This window comes from Panthera pardus, unplaced genomic scaffold (genome assembly GCF_024362965.1).
Source record: "Panthera pardus isolate Hobbes unplaced genomic scaffold, ASM2436296v1 HiC_scaffold_2, whole genome shotgun sequence".
NCBI classification, from domain to species: domain Eukaryota; kingdom Metazoa; phylum Chordata; class Mammalia; order Carnivora; family Felidae; genus Panthera; species Panthera pardus.
In genome coordinates this window covers 25,196,375-25,223,492 of record NW_026526765.1, presented here as the reverse complement: position 1 = coordinate 25,223,492, position 27,118 = coordinate 25,196,375, and the positions used below count along the sequence as shown (strand labels likewise).

General features: G+C 39.6%; 1 protein-coding gene across 7 annotated transcripts in view; it reads left to right on the top strand.

The window, feature by feature from the left end:
* DROSHA (drosha ribonuclease III) overlaps positions 1 to 27,118 on the top strand; it is a 124,452-nt gene that overhangs the window by 7,129 nt on the left and 90,205 nt on the right. For 5 of the 7 annotated variants that reach the window (XM_019450725.2, XM_019450722.2, XM_019450721.2 and 2 more), the window contains 8 exons: positions 1,417 to 1,509; positions 7,452 to 7,562; positions 7,796 to 8,027; positions 11,330 to 11,471; positions 13,555 to 13,709; positions 16,725 to 16,805; positions 22,888 to 22,974; positions 25,438 to 25,524. In XM_019450725.2, the coding sequence (XP_019306270.1) occupies positions 1,417 to 1,509; positions 7,452 to 7,562; positions 7,796 to 8,027; positions 11,330 to 11,471; positions 13,555 to 13,709; positions 16,725 to 16,805; positions 22,888 to 22,974; positions 25,438 to 25,524 (988 nt within the window). The remainder of the gene's footprint in view (positions 1 to 1,416; positions 1,510 to 7,451; positions 7,563 to 7,795; positions 8,028 to 11,329; positions 11,472 to 13,554; positions 13,710 to 16,724; positions 16,806 to 22,887; positions 22,975 to 25,437; positions 25,525 to 27,118) is intronic. The other 2 variants (XM_019450726.2, XM_019450727.2) reach the window with 2 other exon arrangements.

Sequence of the window (27,118 nt, the reverse complement as noted above, 5' to 3'; positions counted from 1 at the left end):
CACTAGTTGGGATTTTACTGCTTAAAAGTAAACTGTAATTTTTTAAATTTATTTTTTAAGTGACCTCTGCGTGCACTGTGAGGCTTAAACTTACAACCCAGAGATCAAGAGTTGTATACTCTACGCACTGAGCCTGCCAGGGGCCCCAGTAAACTGTAATTTTAGAAGTGTATCAGATAAAGAATGTAGAATCCCAAGCTCTGGCCACTTTATTTTAGACAGCTGGTGTGTCCCTGAGGCTTATGTATATGGTAAAAGTGTCATTCAGTGGAATCTTTCTTGAGGAGGGAGTGACCTTTAAGTGAAAAAACATTTCCTGTTTTAATATCTAAACAGTTACATTTTTCTCTCAGTTTTGTAAGTTTTGATTTTCAGTGTATTTACATTTCTTCTATTTGGCTATAGGTTGGGGGATATTTTTGATTTCAGACATTTTTATAGTCTTCTTGCTGGACTCAGGCTAATACATTTTTTTTACATGCTGAAATGGGGTGGTTATTTCCCTTAGACTTAGTTGTGATTGACACACACTAGAATTCCAGTTTTGTTCAAGATCTTCATTGTACTTATTAAATAGACTCAGACATTATTATTGTTATTACTAAATTCCCGTTTTACATTGAAAGGTTTTAAAATCCCCTATTCTATTTTACATTGTGTAAACTCTGTCTCTATTTAGAGTTGTTTTCAGATTAAAACACTATTTAAAGGTAAAGTGACTTACAGTCTCATGGCAGTTAATGAATGATACCTAGAACTATAACTCAGGCCTTTTTTTTTTTTTTTATGTTTTTATTTATTTTTGAGAGAGAGAGATAACACGTGTGGGGGAGGGGCAGAGAGAGAAGGAGACAGAGGATCCAAAGTGGGATCTGTGCTGACAGCAGAGATCCCGATGTGGGGCTCCAACTCACAAACCGCAAGATCATGACCTGAGCCGAAGTCAGATGCTTAACCTACTGAGCCACTCGGGCGCCCCCAGAGTTTAGAACCTTAGCTTAATTTTTACTATAAAAGCTTTAATTTACATTTATTTGATGGATGAGATTTAGAGTTTTCTAGCAATCACTAGGTAGTAGAGTCCTTTAAAGTTTTCCCTATAGGTTAAATAAAAGAATTGGCTGCTTGGAAGGTCTGGAGAGAAGATTATGATAAATCCCCTTGTTGCTTAGCATCAAGTATGACTTCTTTCTTCAAAGAAAACAACAAAAAATGTCCAAGTTAGTTAACTTCTGTAAAGAAAAAAACCTCCGTTATCCTTTAATAAATGATGAATAAAAATGTCCCATCGAGAATAGTGCCAGAAAAATTCTTAGGTGAGGTCCATTTATTTAGAAGATGAATTTATTCAGTGAAAAGAGATGGTGTTTTTGAGTCTTTCTGTTGAAAACAGCTCTGTGTATTAATTCCTTTAAGAGAGCGGGAACGGGAGAGACACAGGCACCGGGACAGCCGAAGATCACCATCTCTGGAAAGGTCCTACAAAAAAGAGTATAAGAGATCTGGAAGGTAAGCAAGGAGTTGACACTGAAAGAAGTCATAGGATTATCTCCTTGAATTTAGGTTTTGTGCTTCTGCAAACATCACCAAGTCTTCAAAATAGCCTAAGAGTCTGTCCAAAATGCCCTATGAAAAGCTAAAACAGCCAGTAACTTAAAAACCTTTACTTTCAAGATGTATTGATGATGCACAAGGAAAATTTTGATAAATTTCCAAAAATTAGAAATTATACAAGCCACTTTTTCTGACCTCAGTTGCTATAAAACTGTATATGTTAATAATTCAAGGTTTTTAAAGTTGTTTTTTTTTTTTTTTGAGAGAGAGAGGGAGAGCACGAGTTGGGGAGGGGCAGAGAGGGAGAGACAGAATCCCAAGCAGGCTCTGTGCTATCAGTGCAGAGCCTGACGCAGGGCTTGAACCCATGAACCCCCGTGAGATCATGACCTGAGCTGAAATCAAGAGTTGGATGCTCAGCCAGTTGAGCCACCCAGGCACTCCAGTAATTCAAGGCTTTAAAAAGAAACCTTGGAAATTCATAATTATGCTCTCAAATTTACTTGTTTCAGAAAAAAAAGAGTAAAACTGCAGCCATACTTTATATAGAAGAACGACATTGACATTGTTGTAAACCGAAACTTACAGGGTGTAACCAGTTCTATACTGAGAGGTAAAATCATGGTCTTATGTAATGGTAATTAAAAACAGCACTCTGGAATCTGACAGATTTGGGGTCAGTTATTTTCCCAATTTGGATATTAGGCAGAGTTATCTAACCTTTTTAAGCCTCAATGTCTTTGTCTAAAATAAGAGCAGTTTTACTTGCCTTTTTGCATGGTAAGGAGACGTTGAGAGAATACATGTAAAAACACTTAGAACTGGGTCCAAAGTTAGTGCCAAATGAATGGTAACTATGTATGTGTGTATATATATATATGCGTGTGTGTGTGTGTGTGTGTGTGTGTGTGTGTATAGGTTAAAGTTATATTAATATGTATAAATATGCATATCTAATTACTGTCTGATCACTTGGCTCTACAAACTGGTAGAGTATAAGAAAAGCAGAAAAAAGGATTTAAAGATAAAAAGAAATTAATGAAATAGGAAAAAGAACTATAATACTGTAGCAATATTTGAAAATGAATGCAAGACTTCTTTGAAAGGTTATACAGTTCAAAAAGTGGCAAATCTGGAAAAGAAAAACATACATTCCATTAGGTATAAGAAAGAATGTATCATAAGAATGAAGGGGATTTAAAAAGTATAATATGTTGGTATAAGTACAGATACTATATTTACAAAATTTAAAAACTTGGATGTGATGGGTTGATTTCTATGAAAGCAAAAATTACAAACTTCACACAAGCAGAAAGTTTTAATAGGCCAATAACTGTGGAAAAAAATGGAAAAAGTTGGATTTTTACCACTTCCAAAAATGTATTAAACTGTTCTAGGACACTGATGAAGATGGAAGGGAAAACAGAGATGGCAAAACCTAACCCAATGTAGAAAACTATAAAACAATCTGTTATGAATATGTCTATGAAAATTTTCAGTAGTGCGTTAAAGTAACAGAGTTTATTCCAAGATTGCATGGATAAATAGGTTAGTATCAGGACATCTATAATTAATTTTTTGTGTCAAAATCTGTAGAGTTATCTCTGTACCTGTCTATTAGATATTTAAAATAGAACCAGCATCCTTTTATAAATAGAAACTTTGGTAAACTAGGCATAAAAGTAGACTTTTTTAACATGATAAAAGAATATAGAATATTCTTAGAATACTCATAGAATATTATCTTATGATGAATATGATTGATACCATTTCAGAAGAGTCATATTTAATGTTGAAACCTTTCAGGCCTTCCCATACAAGTTAGAAAAAGGATTGAGGCTCCATTGCCTATCACTGTCACCTAACATTGTATAACTGAATGTTATACAATTCAGTTCTTCTTGAAGTGAATGAAAAACAGTGCATTCTCGTGTGTGCCAGGTATTGTACTGGTGTGAGTGAAACATTCACAAGAGTCCCCACTTTACAGGCATGAGAAAGTTAAGTGCTATGAGGAGTACTTTTGATAGAACAATTACATGTTCTGGGAACACAGCAGCGAAAACTCAGTCTTGGGTAGTCAGAGAAATTGGTAGAGAAATTGGTATATTACCTTTTTTATAATTGGTACTTGAAGTGTGTGTAGGAATGCATTAGAGAAGGGGATGGTGAAGGGAGAGAAAAGAGCACATGGGAAGGTTGCAGTATGGAGAAGTGGCTCTGAGAGGGTTAAGCCTGGAGCTTGGGAAATAAGTTTAGACAGCTTTTGTAGTGATCCGTACAAGAAGTGATTGCCTAGATCAGCTCAGTGACAGTGGTAACGGGGAATGGTAGAAGTAACTGAGAGGTGTTTGTGAGATCGAGTCAGTAGGATAACTGATGGTGAGGGAAGAGCAGTCAGCACCTGAGATCTGGTGGCCTCCATTGGGGGTGGGGAGCACTAAGAAAGATGCAAGGTGAGTACAGTTTGGGCATGTGGAATATAAGAATCTGCGAGACAACCAAGTGAAGTTGTGTGGCAGTTTATTGGTTACACAGGTGTAAAGCCCAGAAAAGAGATCCCAGCTGGAAATACTAAATGCCAAGGATAGATGAGATTAGCTAGAGTTTGTTCAGTGAGAAAGGGCCTGAGGAGGAGATAAGGGTAGGAAAAAAAGCCAGACACTGTGTTGGTAGATATTACTGAGGACCCATTTCAGGTTGGTGATTTTTAATGTAGAGTGCTGGAAACATCTTCAGTCTAGTGGTTTTCTTCTCCTGTGCCCAGTAGCTGTGGGGAAGGCAGAAACTTGGATTCTGTGAGTTCCAACTAATGCAGTGGATGAGAAAATTAAAATCATAGATGTACATGCTGCAAAGGAAGAAAAGTTATCATAGCCTGTACTATAGCTTATTGTTAAGAAACAATTTGTAGTTTGAATTTTGAAGTTTGGAGTGCCTGAGACACTTAGCTAAAAAAGATGTTTTGCCCCTGTTTTAAAATGACCCTCTCAAAATCTTAAAAAAAAAAGAAAAAGAAAAAGAACATTAATTGATATTCACAACAGACAACCCTGGCCATCCATCATTCAAGACACCTGCCTTAAGAGAAATGGAGTGAGGATATTTTTGCCCGTGTTTCTTGACAATAATAATAAACATTTCATGGGCTTTTAGTACAGGTCAAAATGTCTGTGTTAGACAACCATATTAGCATTTAACTACCACTTTAATAGCTTGGGAATATGGGTAAGTGATGCAGTTTCTAATTCTGTTTCCTCTGTAGGAGATGTTCATATCTGCCTCGTAGGATTCTTCTAAGGGTTAAATGTGAGTGTCAGTAAAGTGCTTAGCAGAGTGTCAGGCTTGCAGTAAGCACTAAAATAAACATACAAACCAAGCCATACCAGTGGGAGGTAAGAGTTGCCATTATTAGCTAATGGTATTAGCAGGAAAATTCAAGAGGATCAGCTAAGAAACAATGAGAATAATTCACTGAAGTTGACAGTTGTAAACAAACAAAAAAAAAATCAAAATTAATATCCTTCCTAAATACCAGAAACACCTAAGAAAATGTAATGAGGAAAAAATATACGTTCACTACAGAAATTTTAATTAAAATAAAATATCTTGATAAGCTTAAAAAATACAGATCAGTGTGAAGAAAACTATCCATGTAGCTGATGACAAGATGACATAAATGAATGGAGGGCATGCTGTATTCCCATAGTGGAAGTAGAAGACAGTGTTGTAAAAATACCAGTTTTCTTCAAAATAATGTACAGTATAATGTAACTTCAGTTGAACTGTGGGTTTTAAACTTTATAATGATTTAAAATAGAAGTGAGAATAATGAAAAATAATAATGCAGGGATATTTGAGCAAAATTAAAATGTTCTATACCCATAATTATTAAAACAATTTGATATGGGTATAAAATATTCCAAATATTGAGCAACATTCAAGTATATATAAAAAAATTTACCTCTGTCATAAAATTGTTTCAAATCGGAGGAGAAACTGATGTGGGGACAATTGACAAAACATATGGAGGAAGAAACTAAAGTTAGATTTATGCCTTATATCTTAGAGAGGTAGAATAAAAAAATTTAACGTTAAAAAGTAACTGAAGAAAATAGAAAATATTTATTTAATTTTGGGATGGGAAAGGATTCCAAACATACCACTAAGGCAGGCAGTATAAACAAGATCTCTAGGTTTGGCCATGTAAGTCATATGTAGCAATAGACAGAATTAAAAGGAAAAAGGTTACATTACATTTGACAGAAGGGCAGTTATCTTTTTATTATTTATTTTAATGTTCATTTATTTTTGAGAGAGAGAGACTGAGGATCTGAAGCAGGCTCTGTGCTGACAGCAGTGAGCCCGATGTGGGGCTTGAACTCCGAACTATGAGACCATGAGCTGAGTTGGATGCTCAACTGACTGAGCCACCCAGGAACCCCAGAAGGGCAGTTATCTTAATAAAAAAACTTTTTCAATAAATAAAAAAAACTGTACTCCTAGTTTTAACAATACTGGCATAGCATATGACTCAGATGTTCATAAATGAAGTGACCATGAAACGTTATTTCAATAGTGATAAAAAAAATTGCAAGTTAAATAAGACACTTCTTTCATTGGAATGGCAGAGATTAAAAACAGTCATGTTGACAGGATGTGTGGAAATGGGAACTCCCATATGGTTTTGATTTTAGTCTAGACTAGTACTACCTATCTATAGAGAAGCCTTAAAAAAAGTACACATTCTTTGTGTGAAATAATTCGACAGGTTGCAGAGAATGCAAGTGTGTTCACAGTGGCATTGTTTATGATGACAAAAAAAATAAATGGTAACCTTAATGACTATGATCAGATTTGTTAAATTATGGCATACATGTGTAAATGAATAATACGCACCTATTAAAAGTGGTTCAGGAATGGATGCTTATTGAAGGGTATTCCTGATTTTCTTTTGAGAAGGGCAGGTTATAGAGTTGTGTGTTTTGTTGTTGTTGTTGTTAAATGTGTGTATTTTTATGTATATATCGTCATATTTATAGGTTTTAACCCATTTGTTAAATATAGCAGTTATTTCTTAGTGGTTTTATGGATGACGAGTTTGTTTTATTTTTGTTAATGCTTTATTTTTCTACAGTGGGCGTATATATATTTTATTTTACAGTAAGTTTTCTGGTAACAAAATGTAATATTTAGAAGTTATGTCAATAAGTAATCAATATATAATCTAATTACCCACCGTTTCCCCCTCGATGTATACACACCTACATACTCACACTTTCCCTGTCATAAAGTTAGAAGTTAGTGGTAGAGTTGATGAGAATAGTTAATTTGTGACTGATCCAGATGTGAGCTTTCTTGGATAATAGTGACTTTGTTAGTGTTGCTGCAGAGGATGCTACCATAATACTAATACAACAGTTTCTCTCCTTGGCTAGATTCTCAGGGTGTGTATGGTTGCATTTAAATTTTTGGATGTCAAGTTAAAACCTGTCCTTTAGGTTTTTCTCTCTAAACACATCCATAGGATAGGCCTTTGCACATGTTAAGTCCTAGAAATTCAAGGAGATCAAGTTGTTTTTATCCTTTTTAAATGAATTAATATCAGTATTTGCAGGGATCAGAATTAGAGTGGTGGTTCACTAAGTAGTAACCCAAGTCTGAGCTTCCAGAGAGATGGTTAGGGATGATATAACTGATTTTCTCTTAGATTATGGTCCTCATAATCTATGGTCCTCAGGCTAAATTTATGGCCAAGTTGAGACTGTGTTTTGTGAAGCCTTTTTTTTTCCCCCTTGTCAAAGCAAGCTGTGGAGGATTCAAAAGTAGATTCTCATTGCTGAGATTGTCCATATGTGGAGATTTTCAAATATTTCCGAAATATCTTTCTCTTCTAGGAGTTATGGTTTTCCAGTTGTCCCTGAACCTGCTGGATGCACACCAGAATTACCTGGGGAGATAATTAAAAATACAGATTCTTGGGCCCCACCCCCGGAGACTGTGAATCAGTAAGTAGATCTGGGGTAGGGCCTGGGAATTTGTATTTTTAAACAACTAACTTCAGGTGATTCTGATGCCACCAGACTAGTGTTTGGGAATCACTGGTTTAACAAAAGTAAATATGTTGATTTGGTATGGCATTTTTATTTTAGGTGAAAAAATGAACTAAACAGGTGAAATAGAATAATCTTACAACATAAGAACATGTTAAATAATTAGCCTCTTTTACCTCCTTTTAAAGTCGCTCCCCAAGTAGGGAGAAAAAGAGAGCTCGTTGGGAGGAAGAAAAAGACAGATGGAGTGACAGCCAGAGCTCTGGCAAAGAGAAGAATTATACCTCAATCAAGGAAAAAGAGCCAGAGGAGACACTGCCTGACAAAAATGAGGAGGAGGAAGAAGAACTTCTTAAGCCGGTGTGGATTCGATGCACCCACTCAGAAAACTACTACTCGAGTGACCCCATGGATCAGGTGGTAGGTCTGAGAAGCGATGACCAGGGTTTCTCAACTTTGGCACCTTCAGCATTGGGAGTTGGGTAATTCTTTGTGGTGGGTGCCATCCCGTACATTGTAAGGTGTTGAGCAGCCTCTCTGAGTTCTGTGCACAGGATACTCCCCAGTTGTGAACCCAAAGCTGTCTTCGGACATTGCCAAATGCCCTCCACCCCTCTCCCCAGTGGAGAATCACTGCTGTAGACCAAAGCTGTCTTCCACAACCAAAGGCAAGAGTGCGGTAGATTAAAGTATCTCTTCGTTCCGCATTTTTATAACACTGTTAGTCTTGATAATGGTGGTTTTCTAGGTTCTCACACATAACTGCTTTATGCAGTTTGTGGTTGTGTTTGTATGTACATTTCCCCCCCAAAATGGGAAATAAGGAAGACTTTGAGTTTGTCTCTTAGAAGTCTGACCTTGGCCAGAGATAACCACAGGAAGTTTCCCATGCATATTGGCTGGTTTTGTGGAATGGCAGGGGTTATCACCCTTCATGGGCTCTTGAGAGAGCCTGTGCACAGGCTGCTCAAGGGGAGGTTCCTGGGCTCCGCAGCCCATGTGGAGTCTTTGTTGTATCAGACTCCATGACTTCCTCTTTCGTATGCTTGTTTCTTTTGCCTTTTTTATCTTTTATCTTCATTTTATTTTTGGTCACTCTCTGTTTAGTCTCTCTCTTTCTCCAGGTAGGTGTTAGGACTCCATCCCATTAATTTAGGCCTATTTGCCACAGGGTAGACACAGAGTGACGCTCATTGATTAGATGGGTGAGTGAAGGAATGATCGTCTATAAGTCTGAGATGTAAGTGGTTGGAGATGGTAGATTTTGTGTATGGGGTTAGATAAAAGAACGTTCTGTTTGGAATTTTGTGAAAATAGCTTCTGCTTGGCTTGGGCTCTTATCTGTAGAGAATGTAAAAGTAGACTCTCTTGTCTTTGGGAAAAAGAATTTGAGCAATCTCATGATGCTGTGATATTGTACTTGATAAATTAGAGCAGGGTTTTAAGTCATGGTTCATGTGATACAGGAAAGGGAAAGCTCATGCTGAGCATTTTATGGTGCAACTTTACTCGTGCTTCTCATATCTTACTTAATTCTGAAAACAGTCCTGGAAAGAAGGTATCTGTTGGTTAAGCATGTTTGTAAATTATAATACTTGACGAATTGTGACTTAAACTGTGAGCCAGGTTTGTTTTTCTCAACAAGTTGTCTGGAAGGAAGTGGTGGCTGGTGTACATTTATTGGCTCAGTGATGGCAGAGCTGGCTCTACTTTGCTATCTGCTGCTTTTGGAGCATCCACTGTGAGTTGCAGGGTGACTGCAGGTGTCATGTTCTTACACACGTCTGTCCAGACACAGGATGCAAGGGCAGTGCTGTGTAGGGCCAGCGTACCCATGGATCTTTCCTTCTATTCCTTCCCCAGAACTGTATCATATGTCTTTCCCAGGGCTTCATTTTCCATTGGTTCCATAACAAATTTCCACAGACTTTATAGCTTACCACAGCACACATTTATTACCTCACAGCTCTGTAAGTCAGAAGTTAAACTTAGGTGTTGCTGGCTGAATCAAACAAGGCTGTGCTCCTTTCTGGAGAGAATCTGTTTTCTTGGCTCATTCAGGTTATAGGCAGAGTTCAGTTCCTTGTGGCTATAGGATGGTCCTTGCGTCCTTGTTGGCTGGCTGATGAAGGCTGTTTTCACCATCCTGAGGTCATGTGCATCCTTTGACTCATAGGTCCCTTCCTTCATCTTCAAAACCAGTAGTGCAGGTCGCATGTCCCTTGTGGTTTGAGGATCTCCAGCCTCTCCTTCCCTTGCACCTCTGATTCCATTGCGAAAGGTTCTCTGCTTTTAAGGGCTCATATTAGATTGGGCCCACCCAGATAATCCAGGATAATATCTTCTTCTCAAAGTCTGTAACCTTAATCACTATCTGCGAAGTTTTTTCTGCCACATAAGGTAACATAGTTCCTGGGCGTTAAGGCAGGGACATCTTTGAGGGTCAGAGGGGGACTCTGAACCCACTTTTCCTAAGACCAGGAATTCTCTACCCCAAATCTGAAGGGAATCATGGTTCTTTTAGCAAAGAAGAAAAGGAGAATGGCTGCCATGGATATTATTCTTAAAACAAAATAAAATAGCAAAGGTTCAAAGAGTTAGGCAGTTTTTTTTTTTCTTATATATTTTATGGGTATATTAAAATTGGTGTAGAAGGAAGACTAATAAACTGTAAGCCCAACATTTGCCTTTGTGTTTTGTCATCTGGTGCAGAGAGGTGGCAAGAATGTCAGCTGTCCTCGCATTGCCAGTGTCAGTAATGAGCTGGGGCTTTGAAAAGCAATTACCCTCTTCTGGGATAACTGCAGATTTTATGATTTGCTTTAATTTGCCTTTTTCTGTCTGATAGGTCTGGTCTTTACATTTTGGAAATTACTAAGTTGAAGAATATGGACATTTAAAGTGATTTCATCCTGGGAAGAAAGAGTGGGGGAAAGTGGAGAGTTTCCTCTAGGAATGCATTATAGAATCCTGTGTTTGTGGAGTGTGGGTGTGTTGGTGTATGGGTGTGCGCACGTGAGTGTGCATGTATGTGTGTGTGTGTGTGTGTGTGTGTGTGTCTGTGTTCCTGTGTTTTATAGGGTGTATTTGTGTGTGTGTGGGGGGGAATCTATGCTTCTTCTTGAAAAAAATTTTTTATTTGAGTATAATTGACAATGTTACATTAGGTGTACTACATAGTGATTCAACATCTTTGTTATGCTGTGCTCACAAGTGTAGCTACCATCTGTCACCATGCAATGCCAATGTCACCATCGCAATGTCATTGACTGTATTCCCTATGCTGTGCCTTTTACTCCTGTGACTTCTTCATTCCATAAGGATATTTATGTTTGATCATTGGGTTGATGTGGAAGGTAGACTATCAGTGATTTTCAGTAGTGGGGAAATGTATGTTCCCTAGGAGAGTGTCAGATATCATGAATTCTTGGGTGGCGGGGGTCATGATTTATTTTTTCATATCAAAAGGCATAGGTGAACAGTTTTTATATTTCTTCTGAATGTTGGCAAGTACATTTTCCTGAGGATTGTGTTAGCCATAAATGTTGTGTGTGATTCAGAACACCCATGCCAGCATTGGCCATTTTGTTTTTAAATGTTTGTTAAATCGAAGGAAATGGCATCTTGCTATTACAAATCCTTCATTATTTGTGAGGTTGTATGTGTCTTTGGTATGGCTATTACTAATGTAGTTCCTAATATTGATTCTTTATTTTTCAAAGGGAGATTCTACTGTGGTTGGAACAAGTAGGCTCCGTGACTTATACGACAAATTTGAGGAAGAACTGGGGAGTAGGCAAGAAAAGGCCAAAGCTGCTAGACCTCCGTGGGAGCCTCCTAAGACGAAGCTAGATGAAGATTTGGGTGAGTTAGAAGTTACGAGACCAAGGCCCTGTGCTCCTGTTACTGCTTAAACCTCGGCTTTGGGGATATGTTCTTGAGAGTCGTATATTGAAATTTCCTCTTTTTGATTTATTTTCCTTAACTATAGTAGCAATATATATAAAAGTAGAACTTTCTCTGTTTTGATCTTATTTTTCCTTAGTTGCATTCAGCTGAATACATAAGCGATCTCATTTGTAAGGCATGCTAATAATTGTGTCCCTTGTAGAACTGTCCAGTCTTAGAATCAGCACCATAGTCCAGCCTCTCCACCAGAAGCAGGAGTCTATTCCCTGTCACCTGTGCCTCTAATGGGCAGGCATTCCCTTGTGGCTCTCTCCACTGCCAGGGAGCTCCTCCTTTGATGAGGAAATGCCAGCTGTAGGCCAGTTCTGATTGAAGGTTTCTCTCAACTCATATGGATAGTTTCCATAACTTTATCATGTGGTGATCTATTTTTTTTTCATGTGTATTGTGAGGTTCCAAGTAGATGCTGAGATCTTTGAGGATAGAAACTGCTTTTCACCACTTTGCAGCCTTAGCCCCTAACAGAAAGCCATTCATAGATCAGGCACTCCCTGTGCCTTTTCCCTGTTTTCTGGCTCTCATCTGCCACCTTCATTTTCCCAGCTGAGAGGCAGTGTCCATGGTGGGTAAAAGCACCGACTGAACCTCAGTTCAGACTCCTGCTCAGCCACTTGCTATATGACCTTGGGCAAGTGATTTCATTCTCTCCATGCCTTACTTTTCTCATCTATAAAAGAAGGATGAACAGCGTCTATCTCATGCAGTACTCAAGAATCCAACCATGTCGGGGTTGGGTTTTATAAATGTGATGTACTGTTAATCTCTTGTAGGAGTAATGTAAGTTCTGGGTCTGTTTTTTCATAAATATATATATTTTTAAGTTCATTTATTTATTTTGAGAGAGAGAGAACATGAGCAGGGGAGGCGCAGAGAGAGGAAGAGAGTGAGAATCCCAAGCAGGCTCCGCACTGTCAGCTCAGAGCCCAGTGCGGGGCTCAAACTCACAAACTATGAGATCATGACCTGAGCTGATATCAGAGTCACCGACTAAGCCACTCAGGCACCCCTAGGTCTGTTTTTTTAATTATGGTAAAATACACAGAACAGTAAATGTACCATTTAGCCATTTTGTAAGTATACAGTTCAGTAGTATTGAGACTATTTACATTGTGTGCTGTCTCCAGAACTCATTTTGCTCAGCTGAAACTCTGTATCCATTAACTCCTCAGTCCCTCCTTCCACCTAGCCTCTGGCAACTACCATGCTACTTTCTATTTCTATGAATATGACTACTCTAGGTACCTCATAGAAGTAGACTCACGTAGTATTTGTCTTTTTGTGACTGGCTTATATCGCTTATCATAATCCTTAGTCTGTTTTTATCCAGTCACTTTCAAGGACTAAAATCTTTTATTGCTACTATGGGGAGGAGAAAATAATTTAAAATCTTCAGTCTGGTACTCAGAACCTTCAGTCTGGCGTTTGTGACACTTAAACCCCTTACCTCCTGGTATTTTTCTGTGGGGCCTTTGTCCAGTGCTTGTGCTCCTCCCTCCATGCTTTTGCCTGAGTGCCCCCTTTGCATTCTTTTCCTCTTACCCGCTCATCAGCTGAACTCCACCCCATCCGTGTGCCTGGGTCGTGTGCACCTCTTCCAGGAAATCTCAATGACCTGAGTCAGGGTAGACTTGCCCTTTTCTGAATTACTACACCTATTTATTTATTTATTATTATTATTATTATTATTATTATTATTATTATTATTATTATTATTTTACTACTACACCTTTTTAAATGTGAGACTCCATACCGCTGCTGTGGTTTGCATTTTCCCTGGCATCGTTCATTAGGTCTTTCTCTAAAACTCTTGTTTTCATTGCTTCCTTAACTAGATTGTGACTTAGCAGTATGGGCTGCATTATTTTCCTGGTATTGCCTAGCAGAGTGCTTGGTGTGGAATAGGCTCCCAAATGTTTGCTGAAAGAAAAAACAATTGTAAATTTCTCCATCTTCTCTGTTTTCCCTTGCCTTCTATTAGAGAGTTCCAGTGAATCCGAATGTGAGTCTGATGAGGACAGCACCTGTTCTAGCAGCTCAGACTCTGAAGTTTTTGATGTCATTGCGGAGATCAAACGTAAAAAAGCCCACCCGGACCGACTTCACGATGAACTTTGGTACAATGACCCAGGCCAGGTGCGCATGTTTTTATGCCGTGTTCTTGCTACAAAGGTTGCAAACCCACACATCACATTTATGACTCCGGGCTCAGAAGATGCATGTTGGCTAGTATGAAAACTGAATTTTACTCTCAGGGTTGTGTGTCATCCCTCAGAGCTTATTCCTCTTCAGCTTCAGAGTTCGGCACCAAAGCATAAGTACCAGAGCAACTGTCTCTTGAATCATGTTTGACGATGTTTGTAAATTCCATGTTAGGGAGCAGGATAATGGTGCTGCCTCATTAAAGTTGCAGTAAACGGAAAGAGACAAATGGTAGGCTGAGGGAGAGAGCCCTTGTAGGTCTTTTTAAAAGCAATTCATCTGGAAGGTATCTTGCAGCAATATAGTAAACAATAAGTCCTGTAAGACTTCATATTTCTTAGCTGGTAATAGTCACAATTACTTATAAGTTCTTTTCCTATTAAGCATTTTTGAGCTAACGATGTCATGGCTGGACATAATCATTTTTATTTTTACTTACTGTTTTATTATGAAGTAATACTTAATACCAAATAGTATCTTTATAAAAGATTTATTTTACAAATATACAACACCTGCAAAAATAGTATCTTTAATGCACATGAAGTTATTAAGCTTAATAAAACATACACCCATAAAAAGATACTTTATATTAATTTGAATGCTTTTCTGGTTCTTATTAGATGACTGCTATCTAAGTGGTTTGTTGGTTTTTTTTTATACAATTAATATAGTTGGAGTACCTGAACAGAAATGTATTTTGTGGTGCTTTTTGCTCTCTTGGAATTGAGCAGAAATGTTTAAAAATTGCAAATGTGTTTTGAAACTTACTTTGATTTATTAACCATGTATATGATCTCTGTGAATAGCTTTACTGAGTTATAATTCACATACCATCCAGTTTACACACTTAAAGTATACAATTCATTTTTTGTGTTTCTGCTCACAAGATTTAACAGTCATCATCACAATTTAATTCTAGAACATTTTTGTTTCCCTGGAAAGAAATCCTGTGTCCATTAGTTGTCCCTCCCCTTTCCTCGTGTGTGGTCTTTTTAATGCACATAGTTCTATCAGGAAGCCTATCCCTCAGTTTATGTCCATTCTTATTTTTATTAGAGATTACAGAGGCTTCCAATATAGATAGTCTCACTCTTCTGTTTACTGTTTAGTTTTGTGTCCTCTGTACAGTCGAACCTTGTAAAGTGCTGATTTGCACTGGGGCCAAGACTCTGGTAAAAGGCAGGAATTAGGATGTCTGTCTACATCCTTGCAAATCAGTGAGGATGAAGTGATTTTTCTACTGACCAGCATTAGGAGTGTGTTGTGATTTTTGAGGGAATCCCATCACATCACTGTTTGCCAGCTGTTACTTTGAATAATACCTTTTTTTTTTTAAATGTTTATTTTTGAGAGAGAGAGAGCATGAGCTGGGGAAGGGCAGAGAGGGAGACACAGAATCTGAAGCAGCCTCCAGGCTCTGAGCTGTCAGCACAGAGCCCGACGTGGGCTCAAACCTACAGACCATGAGATCATGACCTGAGCCAAAGTTAGACGGTTAACTGAGCCACTGAGATGCCCCTAAATAATATCTTAATGTGATTTTTTTTTTTTTTTTTTTTTTTTACATAGCAGTGTTATTCCTCTGCTGTGCTACCTGAAGCTTTAGATTTCACAAAAGGATAAAGAAAGTTATAGTTTTTCATTTTAATACTTTTCAAAGTTTTATTGAGACATTTTCCTTGGATGTGAGTTATAAATCCCTAGAACTTTAAAGAAACGTGTGTTATGTGTGTGTTGTGTACATACATATGTATATATATACATATATATAACATATACATATTAACACATACATTATTTTATAATTAATACCGAGAAAGTGAGAGATGGATTCTCCCTTCTCCAAACTGATGCTCTCTGGTCTCTCTTTTGATTCACTGTTACCATCTGTATTGAATAAACTCACGAAACTGGCTTTTAAAGCCCTTGATGATTTTGACCTCAGTTCTGCTTCTGTAGTCTTCTTGCTGACGTAAATGATCTATTCTGTTTAGATGGGTCTCATGTCCCTGGAGCATAACATAGGATTTCTTCCTTCCCTTTTTTTCTCATGCTGGCGCCTTGTGTAGAATAGCCATCTTCTTCTGTCCTGTTCTGCCTTTCACATTTTGTTTCTGAAGCCAGTGGTATCTCCACCTGGACTTTTTTCCTTTTTCTTTAAATTACTAAGTATATCATATGTATGTTATATGTATAGAATATACATATAACTCCTGTATAGAATAAATATATATATATGTATATATGTATATAAATAAATATACATATAACTCCTGTATAGAATAAATATTCCTTGAATACCTGAGTTATTTGTCACCCTCCTTCCCCCCACAATGCTTAGCAACCATCTTTCTGCCCAAGAGGCACTCAGGAATTATTCACTCATCTTATCATGTGGGTGCAGTTCATGGCAGTAAAATGAATTCAGGTGAAAAAACAGATGTTGACTCACCTGATTAGCACTGAGCTAATGCTACTCTGCTTCTAGTGGCATTTTTTTCCCCCTCTGCTTTAGATACGTTTAGGTTTCTCTTTTGGAAACATTAAATCTGGAGGTCACCTTCAAAGCATTCTGTGTGTTCCTTCGGGGTATAAAATATGCTTTTCTTTTGTGAAAGAGTCATTTTTCCTGAAATAAGAAATAGGAGAAACACACTGAAAAGTGGTAAGAGAAGATGGGGGCAAACAGTGCAGTGACATTGATATTTTCTGCTTGGTTGCACAAATAACTTGGGAATCCAGCAGTGTCATACAGTTTCCCTTTATCAGACAATATAGACAGTTTGCAGCTTTATTGGTTTTGGAACATCCGTTTAATCTTCTAACCGTGACAGCCTCTTCAGAGCTTCCGTACTCATGACATTAAAACCCACACAGTTTCTGAGGCATCATTGTGCATGGTGTGGATTTTCCCCCCAATAAAAAAGAATTACATTCTGTTTCTGACAGATGAATGATGGGCCACTCTGCAAATGCAGCGCCAAAGCGAGACGCACAGGAATTAGGCACAGCATTTATCCTGGAGAAGAGGTAACCGATTTGGGTTATTATATTTGTAAGTGCTGAGAAGCCAGAAGTAGACAGATGCTGTTGCTGTTCTTTTCCCATAAATGAAATAATACCATCAAAATAGTCTTTTTATCTTCCCCTAATAGTCTCTGTTACTGATAATTGGAGAAGAAAAGTACTTGGGTTTTGGGGTGGGAGTAGGGAATGTTATCAAGGAAACTTAACGTTTGGAAGTTTCATTATTTGAAATAGGCAGGGTGTACTTGAAGGGTTTTTGTTGTTATTCATGTCTTAAAACTGTACATACAGTGAAATTTTTCATGTTTTCTTATAAATGGTTATGAGTTACCTTGGAAAAATGATCTTACTAAGGCACGTGTTCTCTTACCTTTGGGGTATGTAAGGGTCTGCTGTTGTCTCCGTTAGTCTTTGTTAGTCTGTTGTCCTCACTGACTGAGTGGTGTGTGGACTGTTTTACCCTGTGCCCCATCCCCTGGTTCATCAAGGACACTCCAGATATGTCGAACCGAATGAGTTGAATACTTTATTTATATCATAGAGTTACATGTAGTTGCTCCCTTTCAATGATTTTCCATCATTTCCCCCCGCCATCTTTTATGTTACTCTTACTAATCCCAGATTGTCACTTAATGATTCAGCACATTATATTTAAAAATAGTATGTGTAAATCCTCAATTACTATTTAAAACTTGTTTGGGGCTATAATAATAATTAGAATCAAGACTATGAGACAATGATGGATATTTTTAACCACTTCCTTGTTTTTACCTCATTTGTCTTTGGGTACCAACAAGTGTAGCTAGGAACTGAGGGACAGGATCTGCACCTTGTGAGTGTCCACACCTGTGCTTCAGACGCGGCTCTCTGAAAGCGGGTGCTGCAGTAGAGTTTGCGATGTGAGATGTTTCATGGGGTTTAGGCAAGAAGAGAGTGGAGGCAGGATTGAGCAAAGGGAGAAGTTCACCAGTGATGGACAGGTGTCTTAAAGCCAGAATTATTGGAATTGTCTTACATCAGGCTGGCATAGCCTTCACACCCCCACTGCCCTCTGTCTCTAAAGCAGGCTGCCCCAGGAAGGGCATGATCTTGGGGGAGGGGGCTCTGTAGCAGAGGCAGACCTTGAAAGAGCTGGTAGCTATAGGCCGTCTGCTGTCCTCACAGCTGGGCAGCAGGCCCTCCTTGAAGGAAGATCCAGGTGGCTGGCTGTGCTGACTGAAGACCTGTGGGAAGACAGGCCCATACTCAGTACATGTTTATTCCTGTGAGAGCAAACTCCTGGCCCTTTCAAGATGGATGGGGCCTATGTCGTCAAGTGCATACTAAGTGGCAGGTTGGTCTCCTCAAGGAATGGTGCCATTTGAGGGGCCCATCATTGGTCATTGTAGATGGCCTGTTGGATGTTGGGCGTTGGCAGTCAGCTTAGCCAGCTTAGCCTTGATAAGTCAGGTCCATGCTGTTGGGCTCATGTGCTACTGGGGCCACTTCATTCATGTGCCCATACTGTCAACTCTGGGTAGCTGACAACTGAGGCTGGCTGACTCCATCTGACCGAGTCATATGTCAGTCAGGTGGTTTAGTACCTCTTCTGTGGTGTGTGCTGTCTGATGTACACTTGGCATCACTCACTCCCACTTGTTCACTCAGAGGTCTACCCAAGACCTTTCTTTTTTTGATTAAAACAATTTTTTAAGTAATCTCTATACCCAGCGTGGGGCTCAACCTCAAAACCCCGAGATCAAGAGTCACATGCTGCACCGATTTAGCCAGCCAGGCACCTCTACCCCAAGACCTTCTTATCCCTCATCTTCCAATCTTTTTCCTTCTAGGCCTCTGACCAGCTGGCATGGCCACTTGCTTCTGCCATGAGTCCATCTATATTCTAACCTCAGGCTACTTTTCCCCCACAAAGTGGATGACCAGGTACATTGCCTGAAACTCTGCTCATTGGGAAGACTTCCCCTCATCGCTGTCTTTCATATTCCTCCCTGAACGATGCTGCGGCACAGTCCGTCTTTGGCTTGCTCCCCCATCCCTGACAGACTCATCTGCAAACCAAGCTTGGGCTTTTCCCTCTGCTTTCATCCTTCTGTCCTCAGCCATCGGCTGAGTGAGGGGCGCTCGTGCAGCAGTGGTGGGCCACCTGCTTGCGCAGCTTGTTTGTGCCTGCTGCTCCTGTGTGTGCCTGATTCTGGACGTACGGCCTCTGTCTTGGGATGGAATGTTGCTGGTCCCTTCCAAACTTCTGCCTGGGTGAGACTGACAGAACCCAGCTTCTGATGGGCACTTCAGCCACATGTCTGTTTCTGTCCCTTGGCCGTGCCTTCCATATCCACCAGGGCCCAGTAGCACACTGGGGGTTGTTTTTCAAAGGCATATAATTCTTTACTACAGATGGCATGGCTTTGCCCCAGAACACCACATACCAGCATTATGATTCTCCCAGTATGGCCGCAGACTCCCCTCAGCATCCATTCCTGCCAACAATGTAGGATTTGCTGAGTATTGTGGCCCCTGCATCAGGGCTGCTCTCACTACAGCTTGGAACTGCCGAAGCCTTTGTCGCTGGAGCCACGCTCAAAGCTGGCTGCTTTTTGTGCCACTCTGGGAATGGGCTGGAGCAATATCCCTGGGTGGGGGTATACTGCCCCCGAGCCCAGAGAGGCCCGCCTGGTGTTGTGCTTTCTTCTTCATTGTTGGAGGTGGACGATGCAATCATTTGTCTTTTACTTTGGACTGATATCTTGGTATTGAGATCATTGACTCTTAAAAATGGTGTGGCTGTGGTAGACCCTGGAGTCTTGGTGGGGTTTATCTCTCACCCTCCAGAGCATGCGTGCTTTGCCAGGGCTTTTAGATGATAAACATGATGTCATAGATGTAGTGGAACATTACAATGTTCTGCAGTATGTCCAGAAGGTCGAGAGTTCCTTGTACTGTTGTGACAGTGAGTGGGAGAGTTAATACAGCCTGGCAGCAAAACTGTAAATGTTGTCTTTTCTGTGTGAATGAACATAGAATGCGAACCATTTCTTATCTTCATTCCGATTGGGATGGAAAAGAATACATTCAGCAAATCAGTTCCTATACACTTTGTACCTGGGCTCATATTAATCAGCTCTACGCCGTAGCACCTGGCGCAGCTGGTACAGTCCGAGGTACTATGTGGTTGAGCTTGTGGTGGTCTGTAGTCATCCTCCAGGATCCATTTGTTAAACAAAGCTATGATGAAGATCGTCACTCCTGAGTCTTTGGATCCTTTAGGATGGCACTAATCTACACCATCCCCCCAGAGCGATACTGTTTTTGATACCTGTGTTGGGAATGGCGGTAACTTCGGTGGCTCCTCCTTGACCTTTCCCATTATGATGGCTCTTACTCCTCTTCTAGAGCAGTGTGGAGTGGTGCCATCTGCCAGTTTTGTCAAAGACAATGAAACATTCAGGGACAAGGGGAAACACTCACTGGGCAGATCTGTGTAGTCAGTGGACCTACTGTAAGCCAGACCTTGACCAAGATTCCATTTGTTACCTTAGCTTTATATCACCCACTCTAATGTGTACTAGGGTGATCTATCTAGTCTCCTCCAAGTATCAGTGTTGATTCAGATGCTGTGTCCAACACTCCTTGACCACTCTGGATTCCCCTTTCCCCAACGTACAGTTATTTGGGTAAATGACTGTATACCCTTTGGTGGAAGGACAGGGTTGTCCTGTCCTGTCCAGGTCTAGTAGGGCCCCCTTCCTCCTGTAGGCCTGGAACTGGGTAAGGGATCATGACTTTCTGTTGGGGCAGCCTACCTTCAGCCTCTTGGTTATCCTTTCTAGATTCTTCTGGTGGTACAAACTAAGTATTATTTTTGCTAGCTACCCATTCATTTTACCTAAGGACACCATGTTCTGTTAACTACTTCCATGACTCTCTGTGAACCAGACCCCTTTGGTTGCTACTTTGATTTTGCTGGTTATAATGAGACCTGGTTTCTAACAATTAGTCCCATCATCTTGCCTCCCTTGTTTCAGAGTCTTGTCATCCACATTGCTATCAGCAAGCTCTGCTCTGTGACCACCTCTCTTACAGTCAGCCCTGGCCTGCAGAGAAGGCCACCACTGATCTTCCTAGTGAGGCTGGTGCCCCTTCACCAACACATTCCTTTTGGCCTTTGGCATGTGCTCTGGGCCTTCCCACGGAATATGAGAATCTGGTGTATTTTTCAGTCACAGATAATATATCTATTCCAATGTGCCCACTTCCTTGAGTCTTTGAACTACTTCCTTCTCTGTTACAGCAATTTTGGCATTTTAACTTCACTCATCGTGGGCCATTGCTTTTTCATGCTTTTAGGAGACATCCTAGTAGGCAGTTCCTGACATCTGGTGTCCTTGAATCCTGAATGTTCCCAAGTCAATTAACTCTTTCCTAACTACTGTTTTGTTCTGGCCCTGTTGGTCAACCACTCTCATCTGGTCCCGTGCAGACTCTTGCTGCTGGCACATGCTGACTAGTTCTTGCAGTTCCTTTGGGATATAACCTCTCCTCTCAGCACCTCCCCAGCTGGGTTATGCTGTGACCTAATTATAGGTCTGTTGGCCGGGAGGGGAGACTGATGGGTGCTGGGACAGAGGGAGGTAGTGTTGCCTTACAGGGACATTGCCTTCAGACACAGGTGAGTGCTTGCTCTTAGTAGACAGGGATGGGCCACTTCTGAAGAGGCAAAAGGTTTCAGGGAGTCTGAGGAGTTAAACCTGTATGTCCTCCTCTCAGGTTTCCAGGTCTCTTCCCTTGGTCAATACCTTGGTTGGCCGTCAATTTTCTTTAGGGTCCATCCAATTCTGACCCTGCACTTGGTCCTGGTGCTCTTGGACTGATCCCTGCAGGTAACAAGAGCTTCTTTGTGTGCCTCCAACAGTCCGTCTGGCTTCCACTTGCCTTTCCTCCCCATCTCCTGTTACATTTCTGTGGACCACTGGTTCTCCAAACATCAGCTTTACCTGGGAACCTCTTAGAAATGCAGGTTTGTAGCCTTCTTCATCTGCTGAATCAGAAACCCTGGGGTGGGGAGCAAGCAATCTGAGGTTTAGCAAGCTGTCCAGGTGATCTCAAAGCACACTAAAGTTTGAGGGGCTTAGTGCAGCATCAGTGGTGCTTAGCAGTAGCTGTCTATCCCATTATACTTATAGCACGCATTTTCTCATAGTCTTAAGTACCTGGTACACTGCATCTGCTTCCGCTCGTATACCCTCCCAATTCACCATCTTTGAAAGTTTCAGTTGGCCTGCCATCTGGTGCCAGGGACTCCACCTACCACCTTGATGGGGTCCTCATTGCCAGTGGGTGCTAAGTGATTCAGATCCAAAATCCCTTCTTGTCTCTGGTTTTCTTGGTTCATACCTGGAGCTACACACACTGGATTCTGCAGAAGCAGATGTTAAGATGAAGTTTGGGTGCCCAGTGTTTCTTAGGGATCTTTGCCTGGGAGGGGAAGAGTGTGTAAGCAAGACTGGACAGAGGGATTATTTGGACTATGAGTCAGTCCTAACAGCCCCTGTCAACCTCATGGTGATCCAAGGAAGGAGAGCAAAAAAAAAGCATCAGTTTATGTTTTCCTTTTCCCATCTTGACCTCCATGCATACCCTATTCTGCCACCTCTCATGTGTTCTTCATTTCAGGAACCTTCTAATTTTATTCAGCGTATTTGATCCTTTTACTGTTTTTTTCCCCCTATCAAAACCTGCTATTACTTTCGAGATTATTTTTCCCCCCCTTTTTTTTTTCAGTATATTGGGAGTTTAGCCAAAGGTCAATTATTGTGTTATTTTACAAATAAGAGGAAGATACAGAAATTTAGATCTAGAAAGTTCTTTATGTTGTCTGAACTCCTGTTATTGCACATGAGGAAATAGGTTAAATACTGGTAACCGGGCAGTCCTTTTTCATCTTGTTAATACTGTTCTTCCTACCAACCTGTGAAGGAACACATTTAAAACCTCTTTTGTCAGATGTAAATCTAGAAAATACAGTCTATTTTTGAATAAAAATAATTTGCTACTTTACTTTTAAACTCATTTTTGGTTCCCCCCTCAGGCCATCAAGCCCTGTCGCCCTATGACCAACAATGCTGGCAGGCTTTTCCACTATCGAATTACAGTCTCCCCTCCTACAAACTTTTTGGTAAGTTCCTAACAAAATCAGATTTCATTCATTTTATTTATTTAATTAATTAATTTATTTATTTTTTACATTTTTTAACATTTATTTATTTTTGAGACAGAGAGAGACAGAGCATGAATGGGGGAGGGTCAGAGAGAGAGGGGGACACAGAATCCGAAACAGGCTCCAGGCTCTGAGCTGTCAGCACAGAGCCCGACGCGGGGCTCGAACCCACGGACCGCGAGATCATGACCTGAGCCGAAGTCGGACGCTCAACCTACTGAGCCACCCAGGCGCCCCGGATTTCATTCATTTTAAAATGTAAATAGGTTGTGTGCAAATAAGTTAAAATGTGAATAGATTCAGTACTGATTCATTTTTTAAATTTTCTTTAAAAAATATTTTATTTTTGATAAAATTGGCCTTTATCATAATGACTTTTATTTTGCTTCCTCTCACTGTACTACCTTCTGTACCTTTTTTTCAGTTATGTCGTCAGTACCACATAGTAGCCACATACATAATAGCCATGACTTTTGGAGCTATTCATTGGAGCTATGGGAGTTGGAAGAATGCACAGAACACTTTTGCATCCGTGAATAGCTAATATAAGCTAGCAATCAAGAAGGTCTATTGTATTTATGACAATAGTAGTAATACCTAATATTTATCAACTGTGGTACCAGGAACCACTCTAAGTATTTGACATGTGTTAACCTTTTTCTCACAACAAACCAACGAAGTAGAATTATTATCCCCACTATACAGATGGAGCAGTAGTCCACGTTTTACTCTGAGGTTAAGTAACTTGCTCAAGATTATTCAGATAGTAAGGGTGGAGTGAGGATTTAAGACAGTTTGACTGCAGTGTGCATGACTGTTGGCTGTTGCCCTTTGCTGTGTTGTCTTTCACAGTGCATAATTTATTAATTCTGGTTACTTGTATCCAGAGATTTCAATTTCAAAATTAGATTGTTAGTGATTATATATTTTAACATTATTGAGAGATAATTCATATACCATAAATTCACCCATTTAAAGTGTATACTTCATGATGTAATTCTTTTCACAGAATTGTGAAACCATCACCAGAATCTAATTTCAGAACATTTTCATCATCCTGAAAAGAAACCCTGTACTTAATGTAGTCAGTTCTTTTGTATCCCTCAGCCTTCAACCACTATTAAGAGACTTTCTGCCTCTATCATTAGCCTGTTCTAGATATTTCATGTGAATGGGATCATAGAAAATGTGATTTAGCTTCTTTCACTCAGCATGTTTTTAAGATTCACCCATGTTGTAACATAAAACTCCATTCTTTTTTTTATGGCCAAATAATATTCCCTTATATGGATATACTACATTTACCTGTTTACCAGTTGACGAACATTTGGCTAGTCTCCACTTTGGGGCTCTTACGAATAATGCTTCTGTAAATTTGTAGACGTTTCTCTGTGGGTGTATGTTTTCTTTTCTCTTGGGTATAAACCTAGGACTAGAGTTGCTGGATCACGTTGTAAGTATGTTTAAGGAACTACCAAGCTGTTTTCCAAAGTGGCTATACCTTATTATCTTGTCAGAAGTTCTTTCTATTATATTTAATTTAGACCAGCTTTATTTAGAGATATCCGAATAGAAAGTTAACAGTAATATTATGTTACTAATGTACAAAACAACTAATGTACATGTGGATATTCTTTAGCGTGTTCTTTCCGTTCTTCACGTATATATAATGTTTAAAAGAATAATGTTCAATACCTGTGTTAAAAACTGTCTTTTAAGTTACCAGTCTTGATAATTAGTTCCATAGTTAGCATCTAGGATTAAAAATGGTGGGTTATAAGAATAGCATAAGGAAGAGAATCTCATACACTTAGATTAACAATTGTATGTTTTAATCACAGATTGAATTTTCAGATAATTAATGTTTTTGACATTATGTGGGAATTGATTTGTAACTGTGTGTGGTGGGTAGCTTCTCTTTGGAGGGCCTGGGAATGGCGCTGTGAGGGGTTGTGCCTGTGGCACCCTGACGTCTTTCGGAGACTTTCAGGTGGTTGCTAGTCTTGACTATCGTGATCCTGAGTTTTTTTTTCCAGTTTGAGCTTTGAGTTGACTGTGCTATTATCTTGTTCTTGTTAGGACTTTTGTTAGGTCAGAAATATAGTTCAGTAAGAGTAGATCTGGTAGTATTGTGGGACTAAATACAACAAGTTCCTAGAAAATGAAGCCATATAGCCTTTTTCTCCTTTATGATACCCATAATAAACATTTTGATAGTCTCAGTATGTAAATATTATTGAAGCTAAAGAATTCCACCAACCAAGAGAATTCCACCTAAAATTAAACTTTTGTATAAAGTTGTCCCTGGAGTTTAGAAAAATGTCAGTGGAGTCCATTGTTGATAGCTTTGTATTCTTATGGATTTCTGCACATGCAAATTATATTATTTAATTCATGTTTTGTGTTTCTGTTTGCTTTCAGACTGACAGACCAACTGTTATAGAATATGATGATCATGAGTATATCTTTGAAGGATTTTCTATGTTCGCACATGCCCCCCTGACCAATGTAAGTACGTGCTAATTGACTGGCTTTCTCCTTTCCTGTATCCTCTTCTTTCTTTTCATTCTTTCCCTCTAAAAGTCAAAATAAATTTTTTTCTTCTGGCTTCTAAGTAATATTTACTTTGTGTTCCTCTGCATGAGCTGCAGGAAGTCTGCAGCAGTTTGTGTCAGGTGGGGGTGTGACATCTGTGCTAATGAGTCACAGGTTTGGTCCACATTAAATGGTGTAAGTAAACATGTGTCAGAATAACATTTTGAGAGTGTGAAAGATTGGAAAAGAAGGATAAACTGTGGATTAATGTGTTGAAGCTATTTTGAGTTGGGTGTCCTTCAGAAGAAGGTTGGAAAGTTTTAAGGAGCGGCTATTTAGTCTTGGAGCTATAGAAAAAGAAATAGCGCTGTGTATAGGACATCTGGACCCTGAATTAATTTCATACAAGTTTCTGCTTTCAAATCCCAGGACTATGTCTTCTTTAAGAGATTTGGTCTGACATACAGATCTGTGATATTTTTATATAGGTATTAAAGCTGCTTTGTTGGTAATTGGTTCAAATGGGAAGTTCTGTATCTATGAGTCAAAATCTTTCTCATTCAAAGCTAACAGTCTTGGTAATTGTCTTCTTCCGTATTCTAGTTGGACATAGAGTACAATTTGCTGGCAGCTCGAAAAGGCAGTACAGCAGTATACTTTACCCAGTTTAGATGCTGTTGTAGAACTTACTAAATTATAGCCATGATGTGCCTACATTAAAATACAATGTTCTTTAAATCCTTTCTGAATTGGTTATAAGAAATTACATTTGCAGTTTAAAAAGTTATTTAAGTGCTGTTTACTCAAAATGTGAAATTCTGTTCCACTGGAGAGTAAAGAATAAAATTTGCCTAACTTTGTTCCTTTCTGTCATTCTTTTTTCTTTATAAGTAGACATGATTCTATAATAGTGATACTAATTTATTTATTTAATGTTTGTTTATTTTTTGAGAGAGGGAGAGAGAGTGCGAGCATGAGTGGGGGAGGGGCAGAGAGAGACACACACGCACGCACGCACGCACGCACGCACAGAATCTGAAGCAGGCTCCAGGCTTTGAGCTGTCAGCACAGGGCCTGACGCAGGGCTTGAGCACATGAACCGCGAGATCATGACCTGAGCCAAAGTCAGATGCTTAACTGAATGAGCCACCCAGGTACCCCAGTAGTGATACTAATTTAAAGCAGATTTCTTTTCTTTTCTTTTCTTTTCTTTTTTCTTTTCTTTTCTTTTCTTTTCTTTTCTTTTCTTTTCTTTTCTTTTCTTTTCTTTTCTTTTCTTTTTTCTTTTTGATTTTTTTAAATATTTATTTATATTAGAGAGAGAGAGAGAGCCGGGGAGGGGCAGAGAGAGAGACGGAGACAGAATCTGAAGCAGGCTGCAGGCTCTCAACTGTTAGTACAGAGCCCGACAGCTTGTGAGCTGTGGGGCTGGAACTCCCAAGCTGTGACATCATGACCTGAGCCGAAGTCGGATGCTCAACTGACTGAGCTACCCAGGTGCCCCAAAGCAGATTGTTTTCTTAATGGAATTTTTCTTACTCTACTATATATTTTATCCTAGAGAATT